This window comes from Oryctolagus cuniculus, chromosome 14 (assembly GCF_964237555.1).
Source record: "Oryctolagus cuniculus chromosome 14, mOryCun1.1, whole genome shotgun sequence".
NCBI classification, from domain to species: domain Eukaryota; kingdom Metazoa; phylum Chordata; class Mammalia; order Lagomorpha; family Leporidae; genus Oryctolagus; species Oryctolagus cuniculus.
Genome location: NC_091445.1, coordinates 71649042 through 71671765, shown reverse-complemented (window position 1 = coordinate 71671765; position 22724 = coordinate 71649042). Strand labels below are relative to the sequence as shown.

Below are 22724 nucleotides of genomic sequence, written 5' to 3'. Positions count from 1 at the left end.
TTGCTTAGCGTATACTAAGTTGATCTTCTGTATATGAAGGTAATTGAAAATGAAACTCGATGAAGGGCGGGATGGGAGAGGGAGTGGGAGAGGGGAGGGCCACGGGAGGGAGGGAGGTGGGGGGGGAGCCACAACAATACAAAAATTGCACTTTGTAAATTCACATTTATTAAATAATAAAAAAAAGAGTCAGTTGGTTCAAGGTTTCAAATATTACCAATTATTGGTAGCAAATTAAAGCTGCCATGTGCGTGCTCTGTTTGATTACACTTTGAGAATGTGAAGCTGCGTCTAAGAGCAAGAAAGGAGCATCTGACGTTGCAAAGGAATGTAGGGGCAGACAACAACGTGTCCACGGATTTTCTCTCCACGTTCCACATCAGTGGTTCTGAAACTGACCCAGGAGTTCTACCTCTTAAATTTCACTGTTTTAATAGGCAGGTCTGAAGTCCGACACATCTGAAAACAAAAAACCATACTATGCTCCACATGAAGGCACTGTGAAGACCAACATTAACACAATACAGGTAACATATTTTTAAAATTAATGACAGACTATAAAAGCTTTACTATCTCCCTATACACACAACTCTATTTCTGACATTCTTGGAAAATTCTGAAATCATGAATGCTGTACATAGTGACATACAGAACCACAGAAATAAATGAAATTATAAAAGTTAATGGGCAATATTTATTGAGCACTTATATTCCAGCAATTGTTCTAACAGTTTTACATACATGTGGTCATTTAATATAAAACATTCTAGGTAATACTGCTATCTCCACTTTACACATACATAAACTGAAGTCCAGAGCAACAAAGTAACTTACCCGTCATCACTCTGTAGCACAGGCATTCTAGCTATTGATATAAGCACTAGGTGGGTTCAATATTTGGGAAACCATCACTGTTATTGGAAATCAGTTCAAATGTTAATGGAAGATCTTACTAGGAATTCTTCAGATCCCAGAGAGGTGGTTAATATTATTGTACTCATTTTGAGGATGAGGAACTCGAGATTTGGGGTTGCCAAATGGAAGATAAGAAGTCAGTGGGAAAGTCGGGCATTGCACCCAAGTCCAACTTCACAACTCTGTCAAGTATGGTATCTGGCACATAATAATTACTCAATGAAACTGTCTTTTTTAAAGACATATTTTAAAAGATTTATTTATTTCAAAGACAGAGTGACAGAGAAAGAGGGAAAGATGGAGAGAGAGTTTCTATCTGCTGATTCACTCCCAAAATGGCTGCAACAGCCAGGTCTGGATCAGGCCAAAGCCGCCAAAACTAAAGCCATCTTGTGCTGCCTTCACAGGTACAAGAGCAGAAAGCAGGAGCAGAAGTAGAGTGGAAGGAGTCAAACAGGGACACAATACAGGATCTCAGCACTGTAAGGAGTGGCTTAACCTACTGTACCACAACAATGCCCCTTAATATATATTTGTACCTATGCACAGTAATCGTACAGGGTTGTCAAGTACAGTGTTGCATATCAATACATATATACAATGTATAATGATAAGATCACTGTAACTGACATATTTATCGCCTCAGATACATATCATTTCTTTGTGCTAAGAACTTCCAAAATCCTATTGGCTATTTTGAAATACTTGATTATTATTTTCAACCATGGTTATCCGACTGTGCTACGGAATATTAAAAGCTCTTCCTCCTCTCCAACCCCACCCTTATCCCCATTAACAATTCTCTCTTCATCCCCCTACTCCACCCCTGGGCAACACACACACACACAAACACACATTCCCTTCCCAAATTTTGGTAAGCACTGTAATATTATCTGCTTCCTTGAGATCAACTTTAGCTTCCATAATAAGAACATGTGGTGTTTTCCTTTCTGTTCCTGATTCATTTCACTCACCACAATGTCCTCTAGTTATATCCATGCTGTTGTAAATTACAGCATATCACTCTTTTTTATGCTAATAGTCCACCGTGTATCTATACCACATTTTCTTTATCTATTCATCTGTCAAAGGACATCTACACTGATTTCCTGTCTTGACTATTGTAAATAGCACTGCAATAAATATGTGAGTGCCAACTTCCCCTTGACATACTAAACTGATTTCCTTGGGATATGCACCCAGTAGAGAGACTGCAGGATCAAACAGTAGTGCAACTTCTAGTTTTTTGAGGAATCTCTGAATTATTTTCTATAATGTCTGTATGAAGTTACATTCCTACCAACAGTATATGAGAATCATCACTTCTTCACAACCTCACCAAGTAAACAAATATAATACACAATTATGACATTTTTTAAGGTTCAGAGAAGAAAATTTTAATGACTGAGCAGCATATTGGAATATAATAATTCAGACTGTGTACTTTCTCCCATCTCTGCTTTATATATATATATATATATATATATATATGTATCTCAAAACATTGGGTGCATTTTTATTCTTTATAACATTGTGCTTTTTCATGGTAATAGTTTGAAAGGTTAAAGACAAAAGAGGTAAAGCCTGTTTACACAGGGACTGATTCATAAAAATCATCAAAGCACCACAGCATCTGTTCCTGATAAAAGATAAGATGGCAAGCAAAGATAGAAATGAAATTATCCAGAAGATATGGCACAAATAAGGACCAAGCAAATGAACCAATTCTATGCCTCTAGTTCAGGGTACAGCAAACTTTTCCTGTGAAGTTCAAGCTAGTAAATATTTTAGAATTCTCAGGCCACATACAGTCTCTGGTGAATATTCTTTTTTGCTATGGATGGGTTTCTTTCTTTTTTGCAACCTTTTGAAAAAGCAAAAACTATTTGTAGCTCCTGTACAAAACAGGCCTCACAATCGAGTGTTCATAATTTCATGGTCCAAACATTGGCAAATGATCCATAAACATAATAGATCAAATATCTATTGTTAGGTATGTACAAAGAAAGTCCACTCAATGCAGTGATGAGAAGGGATGATGAATTATATTCAAGAAAATTTCCAGGGAGGTGAAAAGGCCTTTATTACAGCCATCCACCTACAGGAGTTAATCTAAGAAAATAAAAAATGGTTGCAAGCTTTCATCTAGGTTGATTGTGTAAGAGCAGAAATTGGAAACAAAATGAATATCAAGTGATAAAGGAATGTTCAACTGAACCATCCTATGTTGATATGATAAAATAAAAAGGAAATCTTACCCACTGCTTTAAAAGTTTATATGAAAATATTTAACATTCTGGGAGAAATGTCACAAACATATTAGTTACTTAAAAACATAAAAACTTTTTAAAACAAAATAGGAACAAGAAAATAATAGAAAAAGTAATAAGTATTTACATATTAACTATAAATTGTGTGCACAAAACTCAATTTATTAAAAAGGTTACATATGTTCTAAAGCCAAATACCAAGGCTGGGGCTGTGGTGTAGAGGGTAAAGCCACCACCTGCAGTGCTGGCATCCCATAGTCCTGGCTGCTCCATTTCCAATCCTGCTCTCTGCTATGGCCTGGGAAAGCAGTAGAAGATGGTCCAAGCGCTTAGGCTTCTGCACCCTCATGGGAGACCTGGAAGAAGCTCCTGGCTCCTGGCTTCAGATCAGCACAGGTCTGGCCGTTGCGGGAGTGAACCAGCTGATGGAAGATCTCCTTCTCTCTCTCTCTGTCTCCTCTCTCTATGTAACTCTGACTTTCAAATAAATAAATAAATCTTTAAAAAATACCTACTTATTTGAATTATAAATACAGGTTTATTAATAAAACATAAGCAACAGAAAAATACACCAAAAAATCCTGTAATGCTACAATGCAGAAACAATTGTTTTTGCTTATATTCCTTTCCAATGTCTTGTGTATACACAGGATTTATAGTATATAAAGATTTTTTGTCCTGTTCCTTTACTTTTACTCTGATCCATATTTTTCAATATTATGAAATATTCTTCTAAATCATAAATTTAAATGGTGGCATTTTTATAAAGACAATTGTATAATAAAACATTTGGTTGCTCTTTAGGTTTTTACACTATAAATATGGACACAGAGTCCTCTAAATAAAAAAAAATCTATATGCATATATCCTCACATAGAATCATTTCTAGAGTTCCTGGTTAAATATAGTATGACTATATTTGGGATTCTTGATAAGTATTGTTTGATTACTGTTTTAAAGTGTCGCAACCATAACTACCCGAGCCAGGTTATCACAGCAACCATTTCCCATATCCCAGGCATTTTTCTTTTCTCCCACCTTTGCCAATTTCATTTCTGAGAATAACTTTTGCTTGAATTTATTGACATTGGCAACATTATGACATGCTTACAGACACAGAAGGAATCAGAGGTAACAAGAACCGTTGAGAACCCTGCCCACGAGTGTTTTCTCTATAACTAGTTTTCCAGACCACCTTAACAGAATTCACCATAAAGGTCTAAGCAGACTGTACCAGGCCTGCTTTTAAAAATCTTTTCAAATGTGAATTTTAAAATATTCTACGTTTGATTTCTTAAACAATTTTGGTCAAAAGTTGCTATCATTTCAGTTTCTAGCAACGTAAATTTCCTTCGATCAAAAATGAAATAAGAACTACTAGCACTCTTCCTTGCCACTGCAGAGCATGAACACCAAATTTTAAAGAGGCAGAGGCCCTAAAGCTTTGTAATTAACTAGATTCTGCAGGTGTAGATCTGTAAATAGTTACTTTTTTCATTTTTATGCCACACTTCAAAGAATTCACAAATGATGCAGTGTATATGCAAAGCCACTTCCATTGAGATGCCCTTTTTATATAATGCCAGTAATTTCATGTTTCCCACTGACAGATTACAAAGCATGATTACAGTTTGTCCAGATGCAGCGACCCAGTCATCAGGATTGCTTCTCTATCTGAATAACTTTCAGTAGCCCGGGCTCTCATGAATAGCAAATGAAGAACCAAGTTGAATGCCTGAAATATGAATGCGACTTGAATTTTGAAACTAGATATATTATTGAACTCTGAATAAAGTACTGAGTTTCTAATAACTAAAAATAATTTGGAGCACTGCCTATATTTATTCCCTGTGAAAACATCACATCCAATTGAACTTGAATTTTTTTTTTAAGACAAAGGAAACAATACACATATTGATTTGATACAATTGTTTCCCTCTGGAAATGAGGGTCTGAATAGAAATGCTCCAAATCTAGTGATACTTTCAATTCTGGGAGCACAAGTCTTTGAATCTACGAATCCTGAAATCTCATCATTTGCTTTTGGATATTTACTGTGGCCAGGTTTATTTAAGAACACATTATAAAATGCTGGTTTTTCAAAAACCATGTGCTTTTGAGGATACACGCTGTTACAATTCTCAGTAATTCATTCTCTTATTCTTAACTGAACAAATCAAGATAACATGCTTATTAATGAGACACATACATACATATTCACAGTATATTAGATGTTGGTTCTCTTTTCTCTGCACACTTTAAGCTTATTCATTTTGCTGCTGTAATATCTTATAATACAATGTGATCAAAAGCAGCAGTGATCATGTGGTTCTAAAATAGGTTTGAGATTTCTAGCCTTTCTGCAACTGTCAAAGAAATTTTAGGTAAATACATATTTACATATACACAAAAAATCAGGTTCTTAGGACATAAACCTCTGCTGCTATTTAGTCATTTCTGCCTGCAACATAATGGGCAGCTATATTTTCAAAAAGAAAGACATTTTGTAAAGAAACATACATCTCCCCATGACATCTGAAACTCCACAGCTTGCCTGTCTATCTCTGCAGGCCTACTCAATGTGTGGGGGAGATGCTTGTGAATGGGCCAAGAAATATGCAAACTAAGTAATCAGAGAAAAAAAATCTTGGCAAGATTCAAGCATTCACAAGACTGTATCCAAAGTAGCTATAAAACTCTCTAACGGACAACAAGACTGAGAAGAAATTAAAAAAATTAGATCTGGATAAGAAAAGATGCCTGTATAAAAAAAGAGTGCATGAACTATACACTATAAACAGTTGCTAACAACTCTGCAGTCACCTTAAAAATTCTTGAAGGAAACACAGGCTTTGGGAGCAGAGACGAGTCTCTAGGATGTTGTCTGCAGCTTGCGTCTAGATTATGCTCCAGTGTTTCTGAAAATACCACCCCCTTGGTTTCTTTCCCTTATGAGCCTCCTGACATCGCCTTCCTGATTCTCAGGGACACAGTGTTTTATTCCTTGGCTCAGAGGCAGAGGTTGGAGACGAATATGCCGGAAGGGATATTATCAAGATCCGATTCAAGATCTCATTTCAACAAATGACACACTTCTGTGTAGGCGGAGTTAGGATGAAACAACAAACATCATCAGAAACCTCAGTACTTTAACACAAAAAAAGATTCATACCTCACTCACACTACAGGGTTAATACAAAATTGAAGAGTGAGGGCCGCAGCTTATTATCATAACTAAGGGGTCCAGGGTGACAAATGAGGAGACATAGGAACCCACACATTGGTGCTTATGTTCACATTTCAGTGGTCAAAATAATTACAGCTCCATGCTTCCCATGAAAGCAAACAGAAATACAACCCTACCACAGGATCTGAGCAGGACAATCAGAGGATCTGTAATCAGTGCTTTTCATTCTTGAACATGGGAATTCAGAAATCAACAGAAATGATAACAGCATGCATGCTGATGTATGGTAGGTTCCTCAAACCATCAAAAATCCTCAGAAAGATCTAAGTCTCCAAACAGCAACTGGAAAAGGCCCTCTTGCACTCGGCTACTGACAAAACGTGATTGAAATGCAGGGCAGCAACCTTGGGAGCTTCCAGCCTCCATGAGGCATTACTCACAATAAAAAGGCTAGGCTACTCATATGGTCACAGTCTCTCAGATGAAGGATGGCAGGACCATAAAGCAAAGGATACTTTGTAAGGAATGGAAGCTTTCAATTTCGCAAGGAAGGAAACTCTCAGAGTCATTTCTTTCCCCAAAGAGTAAGAATTTCCTGAGCTGTACCTACCTACATTTCTAAAACTATTACCCTCACATTATTTTCAGGTGACACTGATCAATATTATTTTTATGTATACATGAGTGTGACAGTGTATTTACAATGAAAATACATAATGCATTTTTGCTGCATGATTCAAAATGAGACATATTCAAACCGATTGCAAAGTTTCTGCTCCAGAGAGACCGTATTACTCACATCCTCATTAATGTTTACATGCCTGGTTCAGACACTGTCAGCATCTTGCTTTTGGATGGGACGGCCAGATAGAGCTGTCGATATCTACTTAAGTGGCAACTCTGTCATCAGTCACTTTCTCTGTATCTTCCTTCTGCCTACTTTAGGAGGGCTGTGCTTCAATCTAGGCAACCTTAGTTATTCAGTTATTTCCATCTCAGAGAGATCTGAGATGTGGTTAGCTGCCTTTCTCATTAGATGTCACATAAAAAAAATTGACACCAAATAGCTTATTGTGCATACTGAGGTACTTTTGCTCTTCAAACTCCATTAAGTTCTTATAAGCTTCAATTAAGCAAAAGAACAGCTAATTAGAACAGCCTGTTTTCAATAGACTTAGAACTTCATAAGGAAGATGACTGCAGGACCTTATGCCTAACTATCCCTTTTCCCATGAGTCTAAGTCTCAGCATTTGAGATTAGATGGTAAATTCATTCTGACTTAAGTAAATCACACTAGTTTTGCCATGATTCACCTTTATACTATGAAACTTCTGGGAGGTTATCTCTTCTGGAAATGTCCTCCACAGCTAGAGAAAATTGACAGCAGGAAAAGAACGTGGCTTGCATTAAGGTTTAGACTGGATCTAAACTCTTAAAAGCAAAGTAGGCAAGGGAAAATGACCCAATCCATTCGTGACTTCAGGCATTTCATCTGACCAAAATTCCAAATATATGTTTAATTTCAACAGTTAATAATTATCAATAATTTTGAAAAAAATACTGATACAGGTCATCACTGGTGTTTGATGAATGCTTCATGAAGAAACAAAGAATACTCCATACTCATATGACAGTATAACTGAGGCCTGTGTAACAGAAATTATGATTTAGAAAAAAATCTTTAACTACAGAAGCATTCAACGTGTGCTACATTTATCCTCTAACCAAAAGTATGTTTGTATTTCAAATGAAAAAAGGCCAAATTCTGTGTTGTATTATTATTGTTAATTATGTTCTACTGTCTTTTGAGAGCTTATTTTGCTTAAGAAAGCAGTTCAATTACTATTAAAAAAATTAGTCATTATTTTGACTATTTGTTTAGAGCCCCTATTGCCTTCTTCATACATTCATTCCATGAATACTTACTGAATACCAATATAACCTAGTGAGGCACTATGACAGACATCAACTCTGAAGTTATCACAGCTAATTTGCATACTTTCAAGTTTGCAAAGATTTGCTATGCCAAATTTAATCCCACTCACTCAACTGCAGCCCCATATACCACCATTGGTGGGAGAGAGGGTCTCAGTACACAATTCCAGCTTTCTTAGGCCATGGGTGCTAGCGAGTTTCTGTTTCTGCAATTGAAATATTTGGCTATTATAAATTATAGCTGTGTTACAAGTATCTGCTCTTCCAGAATATGGATATATGCATTGGAGATGTGATAGGTAATATGAACATCTTTTGTCGGAGATGTTGCCACTGAAATAATCAAGAATCCTCAAGTCTGCATTTCATGCGTGCCTCACGCTGCCAACGAGCTGAAAAGAATGAGTAAAAGCTAAAACAAAAGGAAAAAAAGTAGGAAAAACTAATAACTAATCTGCATTTAAGATTTAAAGAAGGCTAAAACAGAAGTTAAGCTTTGGACCAGGGCTTGAATGGAGACATGGAATTTGGAGGAAAGTTATCCTCAAAAATAGAGAACTGCGAAACGGGCATTCCACATGGTTGCCGACTCAAGCCCCAGCTGCTCCACTTTAGATCCAGCTCCCTGTTAATGTTCCTGGGAGGGCAGCAGATGGCCCAAGCACTTCAGCTCCTACACATGGGAGACCTGGAGGAGACTCCAGACTTCTGGCTTCGGCATGGCACAGCCCCAGCCACTACGACCATTTGGGGAGAGTAAACCAGCAGATGGAAGGTGGCTCTGTCTTGTCTCTCTCTTCCCTTCCCTCTTTCAGAGACAGAGAGAGAGAGAGAGAGAGAGAAAGAGAGAGAGAGAGACTGCTTGTACAAATGCCAGAAGAGAAAAAAAAATTGGCATAGGAGTGGTTTGAGTGGATAGAGGTTGAACTGAGGTTAGACTGGGGTGGGTAGGGTCTGGATTTCCAAGGAGACTTAAAAAACAATTATGCTGCAAGCAAGGAACAGGGATCTGAAGTAACCCAAACTGACTCCTAGAAGCTAGTATGGTGGCAGAAAAGGTTTTTATCTTACAATAAGGACAGAATAAAAGGCAAATAAGGATGGTGCATTCTTCTGAATAATTCAAAGTAATTAAAAAATAGTCTACAAATTTATCACCAAGTAATACATTAGGTAGCTGCAGAATGAAATAACATTATCATTCAAAGAAACTGAGCAAACCTAGATTTTATTTTATTTTTTTTAGGAATCCAATCACAATGTGATTTGGACACCATGGATATGCATTATTTACTTTTATTTTTCAGGGATACAGCCTTCATTTACATTAACAGTATGGGACCAGCTCACCAAACATATTATAGGAATTAATTTTGAAACTAATTAATATTGGTATTCAAAGCAAAGCTCCAAAATAATTTCTTTAATGCAATTAATGTTATCTTAAATCATATGTACTTTACACCCTCCAAAAAAAATGCTAGTTTTTAAGTAGAAACACAACAGAACCTCTCTCAGTTTCAAATGTGATGGATTCAAAAAAAAAAATCTCCTTTCAATTATTCTAGCAGAAAATCTCAATGACTTACCTAGTAATTTTAATCTTTATTCACCTAAGGTACTGATTTACCTGAGAGAAACTGCATGTGGCCCATATATCTCCCTCACTGCTGACAAATCTGCCTCCAGCTGTGGATGCTTGTGCAATTCCCCATCATAGTTCACCTGATGAAGAGGGAGGGGTAAGAGGTGAATGGGGGGTACACAGACTCAAAAGGACCAATACAGACTTTTGGATGGTTCACCCTGTGTGTTCTGCCGTGGACATTTACAGCTTCGTGAAACACCCCAGATAATTCAGGAGTATACTCACTAAAGTTCTGATATTCACATCTGGCTAGAATAATTGAAACAACACTATTTTGATATAAAATGCTAAAAATGGGTGAAGTTGCAGATCATCTGAAAAACTTGTAAAATGAACATGTAAGACTATCAGAAACTATTTGCTTCCCTTCCTTAAAAATTCATTGTATGAACAAATATCAAACTGGAAGAAGTATTTTACATAACGTTAAAGTGCTATATTGGTTAAAGAATCATTCTGTTAGGAAAACCATCCCATTGCTACAAAGTTGTTACTGGGAGAAAAGATTCTGGTTTTATTACGTCCCTATCTCTAGTGGTAGCCTTGCTTAATCCTGACAGACACAACCACTGTCTTCTTATTCTGAATGAACATATTTACTTGCATTCATTTATGTAACAACTTTGGCTTTACTTCCCTTTTAACATATTACCCTTCCATACAGTATCCAAGTTACAAAGCAATTTGACTAAGGAGTTTATATAAACAAACTAACTTATTATATAGCCATATCCAACAGCTCAGTATCAATTTGTTACATTATTCTTGGAAAAAAAAAAAACCTGATGTGTTCTTTTATAAATGTGGCCAGGCTACTTTCATACATTTAAATGATGGCATTCTTCCATAACAATTTTTCAACACAGTGAATACAAATAAAGCATGATGATGTCCAATACCGAGGTTAACCACTGTCAATCTAAAACTGACAACTGATGCTTTTGCTAGAAGTGTCAACATTTCACAATATTGATTGAGCATGCTGTGCTTAAGAAATGTGAAAGTTAAAAGCATAATCAAATGCTGTTTATAAAATCTCAGTGATGAATATAAATGGATGATTATAGGTAAAATATTTGCAAAGGTTAACTTTAATTTCTGAAAACATGTAGGAAATAAAAAACAAAAAGTAGACCATCTTTCTAGTTAGTTAAGATTTCTGAATAATACAAAGGTCTCTTAACTCTCAGGCACAGGTTTCTGACCAGAACTTTCACAGCTATGGCTAGGATAACTTTGAGACTGGGTATTTGGAAGACCAGCTTAACTTACCTGTCCTCCATAATAAAATTCTTCAGAATCATTATCGCCTTCAGAGTCTTCTTCGACTGTACTATTCTGTCGAGACTCCTTAAAAATATTACAGTAAGATCATTTTAGTGGTCAAACTAATTTGCTCCTATTTGAAAATAAAGCAGAAAATGCCAAAATAGGCAGGTCTTATGCATATTACGTGGATTTTATATATAGAACATTCTTGGCTTAGTACAACCCCCAAAAAAAGGTGACAGAAGACAAATAGTTTTCTAGGTCCATTCAGCTCTTTGTAAAGTACATCTTTGTTATGTGCTTTAATGTTTGATGGATATTAAAAACTTGCATATAACCTATTACACTTTCAGGTTTACTCTGATAAAACACTTGGCAAAGTCATACTGATTCAATTTTTATTAAAAAGTTCCTCAACATTATTTATACCAGAATGTTCTCGCTTTCACTGCCAACTCTAAACAATGGTATGAAAGAAAAGAAACTGAATGCATAATATAGAAACTGAATTATGAAAATAAGTATGAATCATATTATGAAGGTAACTTTCAGTAAAGAGAAACTGTTTTATCTTTTATCCTCAAAGATTATTTATTCATTTGAAAAGCAGAGTGAGAGAGAGAGAGAGCGCGCGCATCTTCCATTTGCTAGTGCACTCCCTAGATGGCTCCTGTAGCTGGGGCTGGGTCTCCTATGTAGGTGACAAGAGCTCAAGCATTTGAACTATCATCCCCTACCTTCCCAAGAGTATCAGCAGGAAGCTAGATTGGAAGTAAAGCTGTGGCACAGTGGGTTAACGCCCTGGCCTGAAGCACCGGCATCCCACATGAGTGCTGGTTAGAGACCCCGGCTGCTCCACTTCCGATCCAGCTCTCTGCTATGGCCTGGGAAAGCAGTACAAGATGGCCCAACTCCTTGGGCCCCTGCACCTGCGTGGGAGACCCAAAGAAGCTCCTGGCTCCTGGCTTCGGATCAGTGCAGTTCTGGCCGTTGCAGCCAATTGGGGAGTGAACCAGTGGATGGAAAACCTTTCTCTCTCTCTCTCTCTGCCTCTCTTCTCTGTGTAACTCCGATTTTCAAATAAATAAATAAATCTTTAAAAAGAAAGGATTAAAGCAGCAAGGGCTCAAATTATAAGTCTGTTTTGGGATATAGTCAAACCAGGAGGCAACCATTAGCCTGCTGCACAATGACTGTGCCACAAATTATTTTAGGATTCAGATTCCAAATGGCTATTATTTGATTTCATGTTTTTAACTCTGAGTTTCTCATCAACTGGATGTGTCTCAAGAACAAGCATAGAAATCCATGGTGGTATTCCTGTGACTGGTTCTATTAACATGGGTAGGAGAAAGGCAGCTTCTCTTACACACAAGATTCCATTCATTAATGTTTCATAATCATTCTTAAATTTCATGTTGTTCAGGAAAATAAAAATAAAACCTTGAGTTGGGAATCTAGGTTTCACGACATTCTAAGTTTTCGTAAATCAGTGATTCTCAGTGTAGACAGAGATGAGAAGAATGAATGATACAACATTAACTGGAAGGGAAAGTCGTATCAAATGTATTTGCTTGAAGGTAAAGAATTTGCACTTCTAATGTTTTATGCTTGTTATGTTTTAATGTTTAATGTTCTGTATTTATTTGTATATTCAAGCTAAAATTTTTAAAGGAGGGAAAAGGAATGAGTTTGTTATTTAACATTGGCCAATAGTAATAAGACTATACCCATCCTTGGTTACATTTTGGTTAAAGAGATCAATTTTTATGAACCCAATTTTAAATTATGTACTCATATATAGTTACAGTACATTACATAAGTGTTCCTCATCAACTACGTTATTTGATGAAAGAGTAGAGAATACTTAAAATTTTGTATGCATTTTACTTAGATTTAAACCTCTCTATTCCTTTTTATTATTTGTAAGAGAACTTCTTAGGGCTAATTTTGAGCCATTCCCCTTATTACACAAAAAGTCCCCAAGCCATGAGCTTGAGTTTCATTCACAATATTATTCCAGATAACAATGATGACAGTAATTACACATAGCTGGTAAATTTAAAATATATATATATAATTTTGAAAAATAAACAATGCAATTTACATACCTCCCCATTTTCCTTTTGTAATTTGGATTTTATGGATAAGCAACAGTTAATGTCATTTGTTTTCCTTAATTCTAAAAAAAAAAGTCATAATTAAAAATTATTTGAGTTTTTTGGTAGCCATATACTCACATTTAAGAGTTTCTGTATGAAAATACTTCTTAGGTTATTCCTTTTTCTTTGTAAAAGAGTTAAGGGTTATTTTCAAATTATGATATTGGAGAGTTATATCACATGCAAGATACCCTGATTTTTCCTTATCCATAAAAGTATGTTCAAAATAAAGTACTGGTAAACAGATTCTTTTAGCTCTCATTATACAGTTCACAGCATCTTCATTGCCATAAATGTGGTTTTTAAATATTCAGTTTGTTTAGTAGTGTCACTATAGAGGGAAACATTTACACAACAACAATATCAGCATAATATATTTAAACAAGATGTCTGTGAAATGCTGTAAACATACATTTAAGAAAATATAAAACAAACGGATGAAAGTTTATAAAGAGATTCAGATTTGTAATGCTAAAGATAAAAAAAGAGCCACTGCATTGAAAAGAAACAGAAAGACAGAGCTACCTAGAATCAAGATAAAGTAACCCAGAATTTAAGAAAATAAAGAAAAATATCGTATTGCTGTTACCTGTTGCTATTCTATGAAAAATTACTGGAATTGGCTCTGTAGTAACTAGCACATCTTCATCATTTTCTGAACTTGACACATATGTATTATCTACAAAGAAGCATAGATAGTTAAAAAACACAGTAACCTAAAAATACACAATCCTTTATGGACATAATAATTCAGTTATATCCACATCACACTGATTCCATAAAGCACACACAGCTATTCTGATTAAATTCAGAAAAAATTATGAAGTGAATTTATATGTGAAGTGTAAAGGCCTCTTCAAAGATTTTTGCATCTCCTCAAGAAATACAGACTTTGGATAGAAGCTGTCCAAGTACATTTCTAATGTGGCAGGGAATCATCTGGATGCAACTGGATGTTTCCACTAGCCAAACATGGTCTTTCTCACTTCAGCACCTGCAGGAAGTGGGTTAGTGAACGGAATGAGAAAGCTAAAGAGGAATGCTTGATGCCATAAGAAAATATTCAGTATCAAGTAATCGAAACATCTGTCCTGAAGATTTTGTTTAAATCATACACTACGTATAGCTCTCATATGTATTTTAAAATTTATATAAATTCTCACAATTATCACTGTTCAACAAATTAATCTTATCAACATGTACGAGTGCAAAGAACATTAAATTCATCCACAAAATCCTTAAGTTTCTTATTCACTGTGTCTCCACTGGTGAAAAAATTAGCATTTTTCTAAGTTTAGCTTTTTTTTCTGCTAAATATGGATCTTCAGGGTAATATGACACCAGGTGTTTATTTTACTTTGTAAATTGATGATTGCAGGGCATCTGTGAAACCACTACTTAACAAACACTCCATTAATTCATTAATTATGGTTCTATAATGAGCCCATCAATGACCTACTAAATAGTACAAAACATCACCAACAAATAATAGATGCAAGGATCAATTTCAGCTAAGGGCAATTAGTGTTCAGATGATTAGATGAATATGCATTAAAAGATCTTTTTGAGCCAAGTTTTCATAATATTGTGTCAGTACAGTCAGAACATGATTTTTAATTGATAGATACATATATCATTATTTTGTTTTCTAAGAAACATCTGTACTGTTATAAGACTATAAGTACGAGAAAATGATAGTTATATTTTGCACAGCTTAGCTGCAAGACATTCTCTCTCTCTCTCTCTCTCTATATATATATATATATATGACTTTAATAGTTACTCAGGAAGGTGATGGGGGTGAGTATAGATTTGATTTGAGAAACAAAATAACTCTGCCATATTTGGTTTTCAAATACCATCAAGGAAGACGTATTTTCATGTTCACCAAGTAGGACAACAGATTAAGAAACAAATGGAATATAAATTCATTTGAACTGGTGTTTTAGTATATTAGGGGAGCCTTTGACCACTTAATCTGGAGTCTCTTCTGTCAGCAATCTCATACGCTGGGTATCAAAGTCTTTCCATTAGAGCCAGATCTTATTTTCTTAAACCCTCACTAAAGCCTTATCAATTTGTAATTATTTGCTACTTAAATACTATGTTTTTTTCTTTGCAAATTTCTTCCTTGAAGCAAAGAAAAGAATAAAAAGAGTTTTTAAAAGGGAGAATTAGAGCAAAAGTAAAAGCTGATAACCATTTCCACATCTAGGAAAGCCCAACAAGCTGATGCTGAATTGCACAATATCCCCACCGTGAAGGCAGGATGGAGATTTTGCTACAGCCTCAAGAAGCAAGTAAATTAAGACATCACATTTAAGAAAAAACACATTGAGTAACTCAATTTAAGGGACTTTCTACCAGGAAGGTAGTAAGATCAGATTCAAGAGAATATAGGTGGTAGGGATGTGTTTTGTAATACTGAAGGATGAGATTATGCCTGAAAATACCATTTACTAAAAAGTTTCTACTAGCTTGTATTTTTAAAAGATTTATTTACTTATTTGAAAGGCATATTTACAGAGAGAGGGGGAGAGACAGAGGAAGAGAGATCTTCCATCCATTGATTCATTCCCCAGATGGCTGAAGCCAGAAGCTTAGAGCCTCCCTCCAGGTCTCCCATGTGGGTGAAGGGGCCCAAGCCATTGGGCCACTGGGCCATTTTCCACTGCTTTCCCAGGTGCATTAATCTGGGAAATTATAAATTATACAGTTTGGCAATCCCCCTTTTTTTGTTTTCTAAATAAAGTGAAATCAGTCTCTCAAAGAAGTAGCTATATCCTCATGCTCAGTGTGACATTATTCACAATAGCCAACATGTGGAAACAACCTAATTGTCTACTAATGCTTCACTGGATAATGAAATTGTGATACCTGTGTACAATGGAATATTCCATTCTACCATTAGGAAAAGGAAATACTGCCATTTGCAACAACAAGTATAAGCCTGGAGGACATTATGCCAAGTGAAATAAACCAGACACAAAAAGAGAAATCCTGCATGATCTCACATTTATGTAGAATCTAAAAATAATGAACTAATAGAAACAGAGTAGAACCATGGTTGCCAGCATCTGGGTGTTGAGGAAAAAGGGGAAAATATTGGTCAAAGCATAAAAACATTCAGTGATAAGATAAACAAGCTCTGAGTATCTAATGCGTGATGATGAGTGTGTTCACTAACAGTAGTCATCATTACATAGTATATACAAATATCAAGCCATCATGTTATATGCACTAAGTATATTCAATCTTTGACAATTAAATATTTTATTTTTTAAACAAGATCTAGATGTTGATGCCAACCATTGGTTGATCTCTTTTAACCTAAGCCACAGTTCTACTTATTAAATGAAGAGGTTTGGGACTTAGCAATCAGGAGGTTTGTGATGATGTTACACAAGAGTCCCTTGAATTCATTCTATTTTCTTTCCTGTTTTGTTTGTTTAATCAATTCTGAATTTTCCTACTACTATTTTGATATCTGCAATAACATCATCTTCATTAACAAATGCACTTAAGGTAAGAGAATGAGTCAGTGACAGAATAAGGATGTTTCAAACTCAAGTTCCTTCACTGGAATTCTCCCACTTGACTCCAGAGCTGCCAATGCTTTTTTCCTTCTAACCTCTGGGGACAGTTGGCTTCTTTAACAAATATGTTTTGTAGAGGACCTGAAGATCTTTGTTAAAAACATCAATGCTATGCGTATTCTCTCCTCACTTCCCTACCAGAGGATGAAGACATTGTAAGAACTCCCATGGACAGCAAAAGGCGATGAGAAGAGATACATAAAAGCATCTCCTAAACCATTGCTTTTAGTGTCATTAAGTCAAGTCATTCCATTCTTCATGACTGTAGCTCAAGAGAAATTTTGAGTATAAATAATAATTATATTAACAGATATCAGGGAATCTAGAAACTATCCCCTCACTCCTCTAGATTCTAGTGGGAAATGTAGAAGAGATGAAAGAACTCACTCCTAATTAATGTTGGGAACATTGAGAATTAAAGACTTCCATTGTTTTGTTAGACCAGAGCCAAACTATGACTTGTAATATATGCACCTATTCTCTAATCTTTGATCTTAAGGCAAACAACTATCTTCAGCATAAAATCAACAAAGAAGTACAGGTAAACCAGAAGGCTGCTTCATTTCTTTATTTCAAAGTAAGCATATTATCATTTTATTTACTTCTCGTTTTGTTAAGCCTAATTCAATAAAAACTCTTTACACTTCAAAGTTTCACAAGAACTATGAAATAAGTGCCAACAGATGACCCAGGCTAATTAGTATATCAAAATTATAAAATGACAAATCTCCTCCTAGGGTCATAAGCCAGGGCGACATAATCCTGACTTCACAGGATAATGCTGACACACTAAGGCAAAGAAAATCCTGTGTTTTCAAGCTTACAGGATGAGCTAATAATTGAACCACGTGATCTAGAAAAAGTGGAAAATAAGCCAAAAGAGTATTATCAAAAGGAATTCATAAAGGTAACAGAGATTATTGCATTTAGAAATACTTGAAAGAATTTTTAAAATAGTCAATCTTTTTGAAAGACAAACCAAATTGCGGGGGCGGGGGGGAAGCAAGAACAAATATAAACAAAAGACATGAAAAAGGAGAAATAACCACAGAGACACGGAAGATTTTCTACAATTATAGAATAAATACTATAAGACATTTTTACTACGTGTTTGAACATAGCCTCAACATTGTGACTTGAAAGAAGAAAGTATTTTTTAAAATGGCTAAGGAACAGAAAGAGATCATTATCTTGCTGGGAAAATATGACAACTGCCCCAGAACCATTCCTATGAAGATTTGCTCACAAGCTGAATAGAGGGCACAAAGAACAATTTTAATTCTGTTGGCAATGGTGAAGTCTTTCAGAACAAAGTACTGTCAAAATGCACATAATTTTATATGTCAACATTAAGATATTTACTAATAAAATGCCACCTTACATTTATAGAAGAAAATATATATGATGACTCAATCCATGCCAAGCAAGAATTTGATAAAGATTTACTACTCATCCATTTAAGAAATAACTTGGTAAATGAGAAGAATACCACTTTCTTTAAGGAAAACAACTGGAAGCAAGCTGATCTTCAAAAAGGGGACAAAGCTTTCAACTTTCACGCCTATTATTAAAAATTGCTCCAGACGTTCTAGCCAGTGCAGGGGGGAGGCAGGGACCACAAGGGGTACTGGAAAGGAGGAACAAATATATTAATTTTTATGTAAATATTGTCCATGGGAAAAGTCAGCATGTTGACTGACACATCTTAGCACAAATAAATGTGGATTAAAATTTAATAATGGGAAATATGACTATGAATGTTCACTTTGAAGAAAGCTCCATCAAAAAACTAATACTACTTCCCCAGAAGCAAAGAACTGAATTATAATCCATTTTACCAACAAAGAACATGTCCCCTTGAGAAATTTTATTTAATACCTCTCAGCACATTTCTTAAAGTATGAATGTCATATTTACCATTTTTGCCTATCATCCAACTGGCATTTAGAATCAACTGAAATTACGTACATGGAAACACTTCGTAAACTGTGCTCTGTACAGTGTACTATGGTGTACTGCTTACGTCAACCAACTCAAAATTCTGCCCTAGTATTTCAGCCAGAAGACACACATCTCTCTCTCCCATCCTTATGTTTTATTGCAGCATAACTGAACCTACTTTGATCAAACAGATACATACTAACTCTTCCCCACTTTTTTGACATCACACTGGAAATTCACTAAAAATCTGCCCAAGAAGGGAATTCAATAAAAACAGCACAAATGAAACACCAATGCTCTCTTTGAAATTTTCAGTACTTCCAAAAGGGGCTCCAATAAAGCTGGGGGACAGGTAGGAAGGAGGGGGAGCATGAGTAAAATTTGTAGGCCACAAGAGGGTGCTAAACATTTGAGCCACTTGGCTTACTAAAGGCATCTTCTACTACAACATATCCCACACTTTTGAAAAATTCACTTTTGTTCTAAGGATAGGCTTTGATGAGTGGAATTATTTCTATCACCTTGATTTAAAGCCCTGTGCAAAATAACTGAAATATTTGCACTTAACAGTGAGGTTTCTATTTTTCCAGCATACTTAGCAAACACACCGCATCAAAAACACAGTATACCTTAGTAGAGAGAGAACTGACTGCAGAGCCATCTTAAAAAAAAAATACTTTTCTTATGAAGATTTCTTGTCTTGTTTTTTTCTGGTGAAATTTACCTAGAATACTTTCTATATTACTAATTTAAAAATAGGCATACCCTTAATAACGAATCTCAATGAATCATTGTACAATTGTTTTTAGGACTCTATGCTTACAATACATAGAAACTACAGCAAAATAACTGTGAGGAGGTTTATGATTTAAGAAATTACTTTAAAATGTGATAGTTAAACTTGTAAAAGGATTAAATGATTAATGCAAATTGCTACAGAAAACATTTAAATACTAAAGAAATGTACAGTAACTCTAAACCAAACTATGAACTAATTATGTTTCTAAATTATGTATATATACTGATAAAACTTAAAGAAATTACTGAAACAAGTAAATGCTAACTATGATTTATGAAAGGCAGATGATGTTTCAAAACTAACAACTGGGTTTAGAGATTCTTTATCTTTGTTGTCATGATGTAAAACTTTCAGGCTAAAGCAATCATATGGGCCACTCAAATAGCTACTCACTGGGATACTTTTTTGACTCTGGTCTGCATCTCATAAAGGACACGGGTTTCATAGGCAGTCAACAGAATTCTTTTATATTTTTAAGACTTCATGTGCTAATGTTTCACCCATATAAAACTTTACATTTCTACAAGAAAAATAACCATGAATATCCACAATAAAATGAAAAAGAATAAAAGCGTACCTGGGTAATCTTCAGACACGTGAACTGAGTAAGATACACTGTTAAAGACAGGAGAAAAAGAAAAGGTTCAAGTTACTGCCAAGGTAGGTAAATTTTCTGAAAAAAAAAAAAGCACCTCTCATTTTCCCATTCATTTGCACAGATATGTGTATAAATATATGATATCTCAGGTGGATTAAAAACATCTTTGATAACTGACATAAGAAAAAGCTTTTAAAGATACATTTTTCAATGCATCTAAATGTGTATTTCTAGAATGTTCGTGAAATCTTTCTTCCAAAATTGAAATTTCTTTAGTATATACACAGGGCTTTTTTATCTCAGCAAGGTCTAATATCTACTAATTTAGAATCATTTGTTTGGCTTTCTCAGGTTTTATCAAATCATCTTTTCTTACCAAAAAACCAGTGACACTCAAGAATTTAAATTTATTTATTTTAGAAATATTTCTTTTTAAAACTTTTAGATTTTTGAAATGTAGAGTGACAGAGAGAAAGGGGGAGGGCAAGAGAGGAGAGAGAGAGAAAGAAAGAGAGACAGAGAGAAATCTTCCATCTGTTGGTTCAACAGCCAAATGGGCTGCAATGGCCGGGGCCATCCAGACTGAAGCTAGGAGCCTGGAACTCCATCCTGGTCTCCCATGTGGAAAACAGGAGCCCAAGTACTGTTGCTCTCTCAGGCACATTAGCAGGGAGCTGGATTGGAAAGGGAGTAGCCAGGACTCAAACTGGCACTCCAATATGGGGTGTCAGCATTACAGGCAGCTGCTTAACTCCTACTACAACTCCAGCCCCTAAACATTTGTTTAATATTGCTTCCCCACAATATGATATTGCAAAAATGCTTTCTTACAAGAATTTAAAAAATGAATATGACCTTTTATAATTTTTTTCGTATTATTTTTTCTTCATTACCAATCTTTCATCACCATTTACAAAAAAATAAATAAAAAACCTTTCTATTCTCAGTAGGACTGAGTTGCTTCAAAAATCACTTTTCAAATTGAATTTTAACTCCATTGCCTCTGTGTGCTTATCTCATACGACATACAGGAGTTTATCATACTAATTTGTTCACTTTTCTATCAACCAGATTGCAGGTCTCTTGAGGTTAAGGTCTATTTTTCTATTTGTAGAACAGCTACTATTTTAGTTCATGACAAACAGAACACATTCAATATTAGCTATTTGAATCCATGCATGGAGTTGTCACCCACCAATGAACAATGAAGAACTTGCTTGCGAGTTGGCACCACTTGGGACCCTAGCATCTCATATCCCATTGCATGGGTTTGAGTCTCTGCTCCACCCCAGATTCCAATTATCTACTTATATACACCCTGGGAGGCAAGTACTTGGGCAGCTCAAGTACTTGGGTCCCAGCCACCCACATGACAGACCTTATTGGATTTCCACCTTCCAGCTTTGCCTTGGCCCAGCTAAGGCTGTTACAGGCATTTGGGGAGTGAACCAGTGGATGAAAGATATATTTCTGACTCTCTTTCTCTCCCATCTCTCTGGCTTTCAAAATAAAAACCTTTCTTTGCAAAATTTAATGGAGATGGAATAAAGAAATTTTCAGATAAGACAATTAGAAAAGTCACCTCTTTAAATGGAAAAAAGATCAACAGAAATTGTAAACAACATTTCTCTTGATATTTTAAAAATACATATGATTAAGGTAAAACATAACACTTCATATCATGGGAGTTAGAACATATGTAAATAGGACTTGACAACTGTATTGTCCCAATATGTATTATACCAACTCCCAATAATAACAGGAAGGGTAAAAAAATGACCACACTTAATTGCATATTTTAACATTAAACAATAACCAAGAAAAATTAAGGGTATTCATAGTATGGTAATCCCTAAAGCAACTTCAACACATACACCCACAAATAGCTTAAAAAGCCAACAGATAAATTAAAATGGAATTTGAAAAATCATTTTGCAAGAATTAACCCAAAAGAAGGCAGTAAAGGAGGAATGTAAGAATAAAAAACAGAAAGAATAACCAGCAAACAAAAAAGTAAATGGATCCTGCATTCAACCATATAAATAATGGTATTGAATGTTAGTGGACTACACACTGAATAAAAGGAAAAGATGACCAGAATGGATTAAAAAGCAATATCCAACTCTACGCTGGACCTCTTTAAGAGCTCCACATTCAATAAAGCAACGCAGATATATTCAAAGTAAAGGACTGGGGCCAGGGCTATGGCGTAGTAGGTTAATTCTCTGCCTGCTGTGCAGACATCCCATTTGAGTGCTGGTTCTAGTCCTGGCTGCTCCTCTTCCGATCCAGTTCTCTGCTGTGGCCTGTGAAGGCAATGAAAGATACCACAAGCCCTGGATCTCCTGCACCCGCAGAGACCCGGAAGAGGCCCTGGTTCCTGATCGGCTCAGTTCTAGCCTT

General features: G+C 35.6%; 1 protein-coding gene across 5 annotated transcripts in view; it reads right to left on the bottom strand.

Moving 5' to 3' along the window:
• Positions 1-22724, bottom strand: part of PARP8 (poly(ADP-ribose) polymerase family member 8) — a 193342-nt gene that overhangs the window by 66088 nt on the left and 104530 nt on the right. For all 5 annotated transcript variants that reach the window (XM_070056702.1, XM_051853484.2, XM_051853483.2 and 2 more), the window contains 5 exons: positions 20301-20338; positions 13977-14066; positions 13337-13407; positions 11229-11306; positions 9939-10033 (listed from right to left, as the gene is read on the bottom strand). In XM_070056702.1, coding sequence (XP_069912803.1) covers positions 9939-10033; positions 11229-11306; positions 13337-13407; positions 13977-14066; positions 20301-20338 — 372 coding nt within the window. The remainder of the gene's footprint in view (positions 1-9938; positions 10034-11228; positions 11307-13336; positions 13408-13976; positions 14067-20300; positions 20339-22724) is intronic.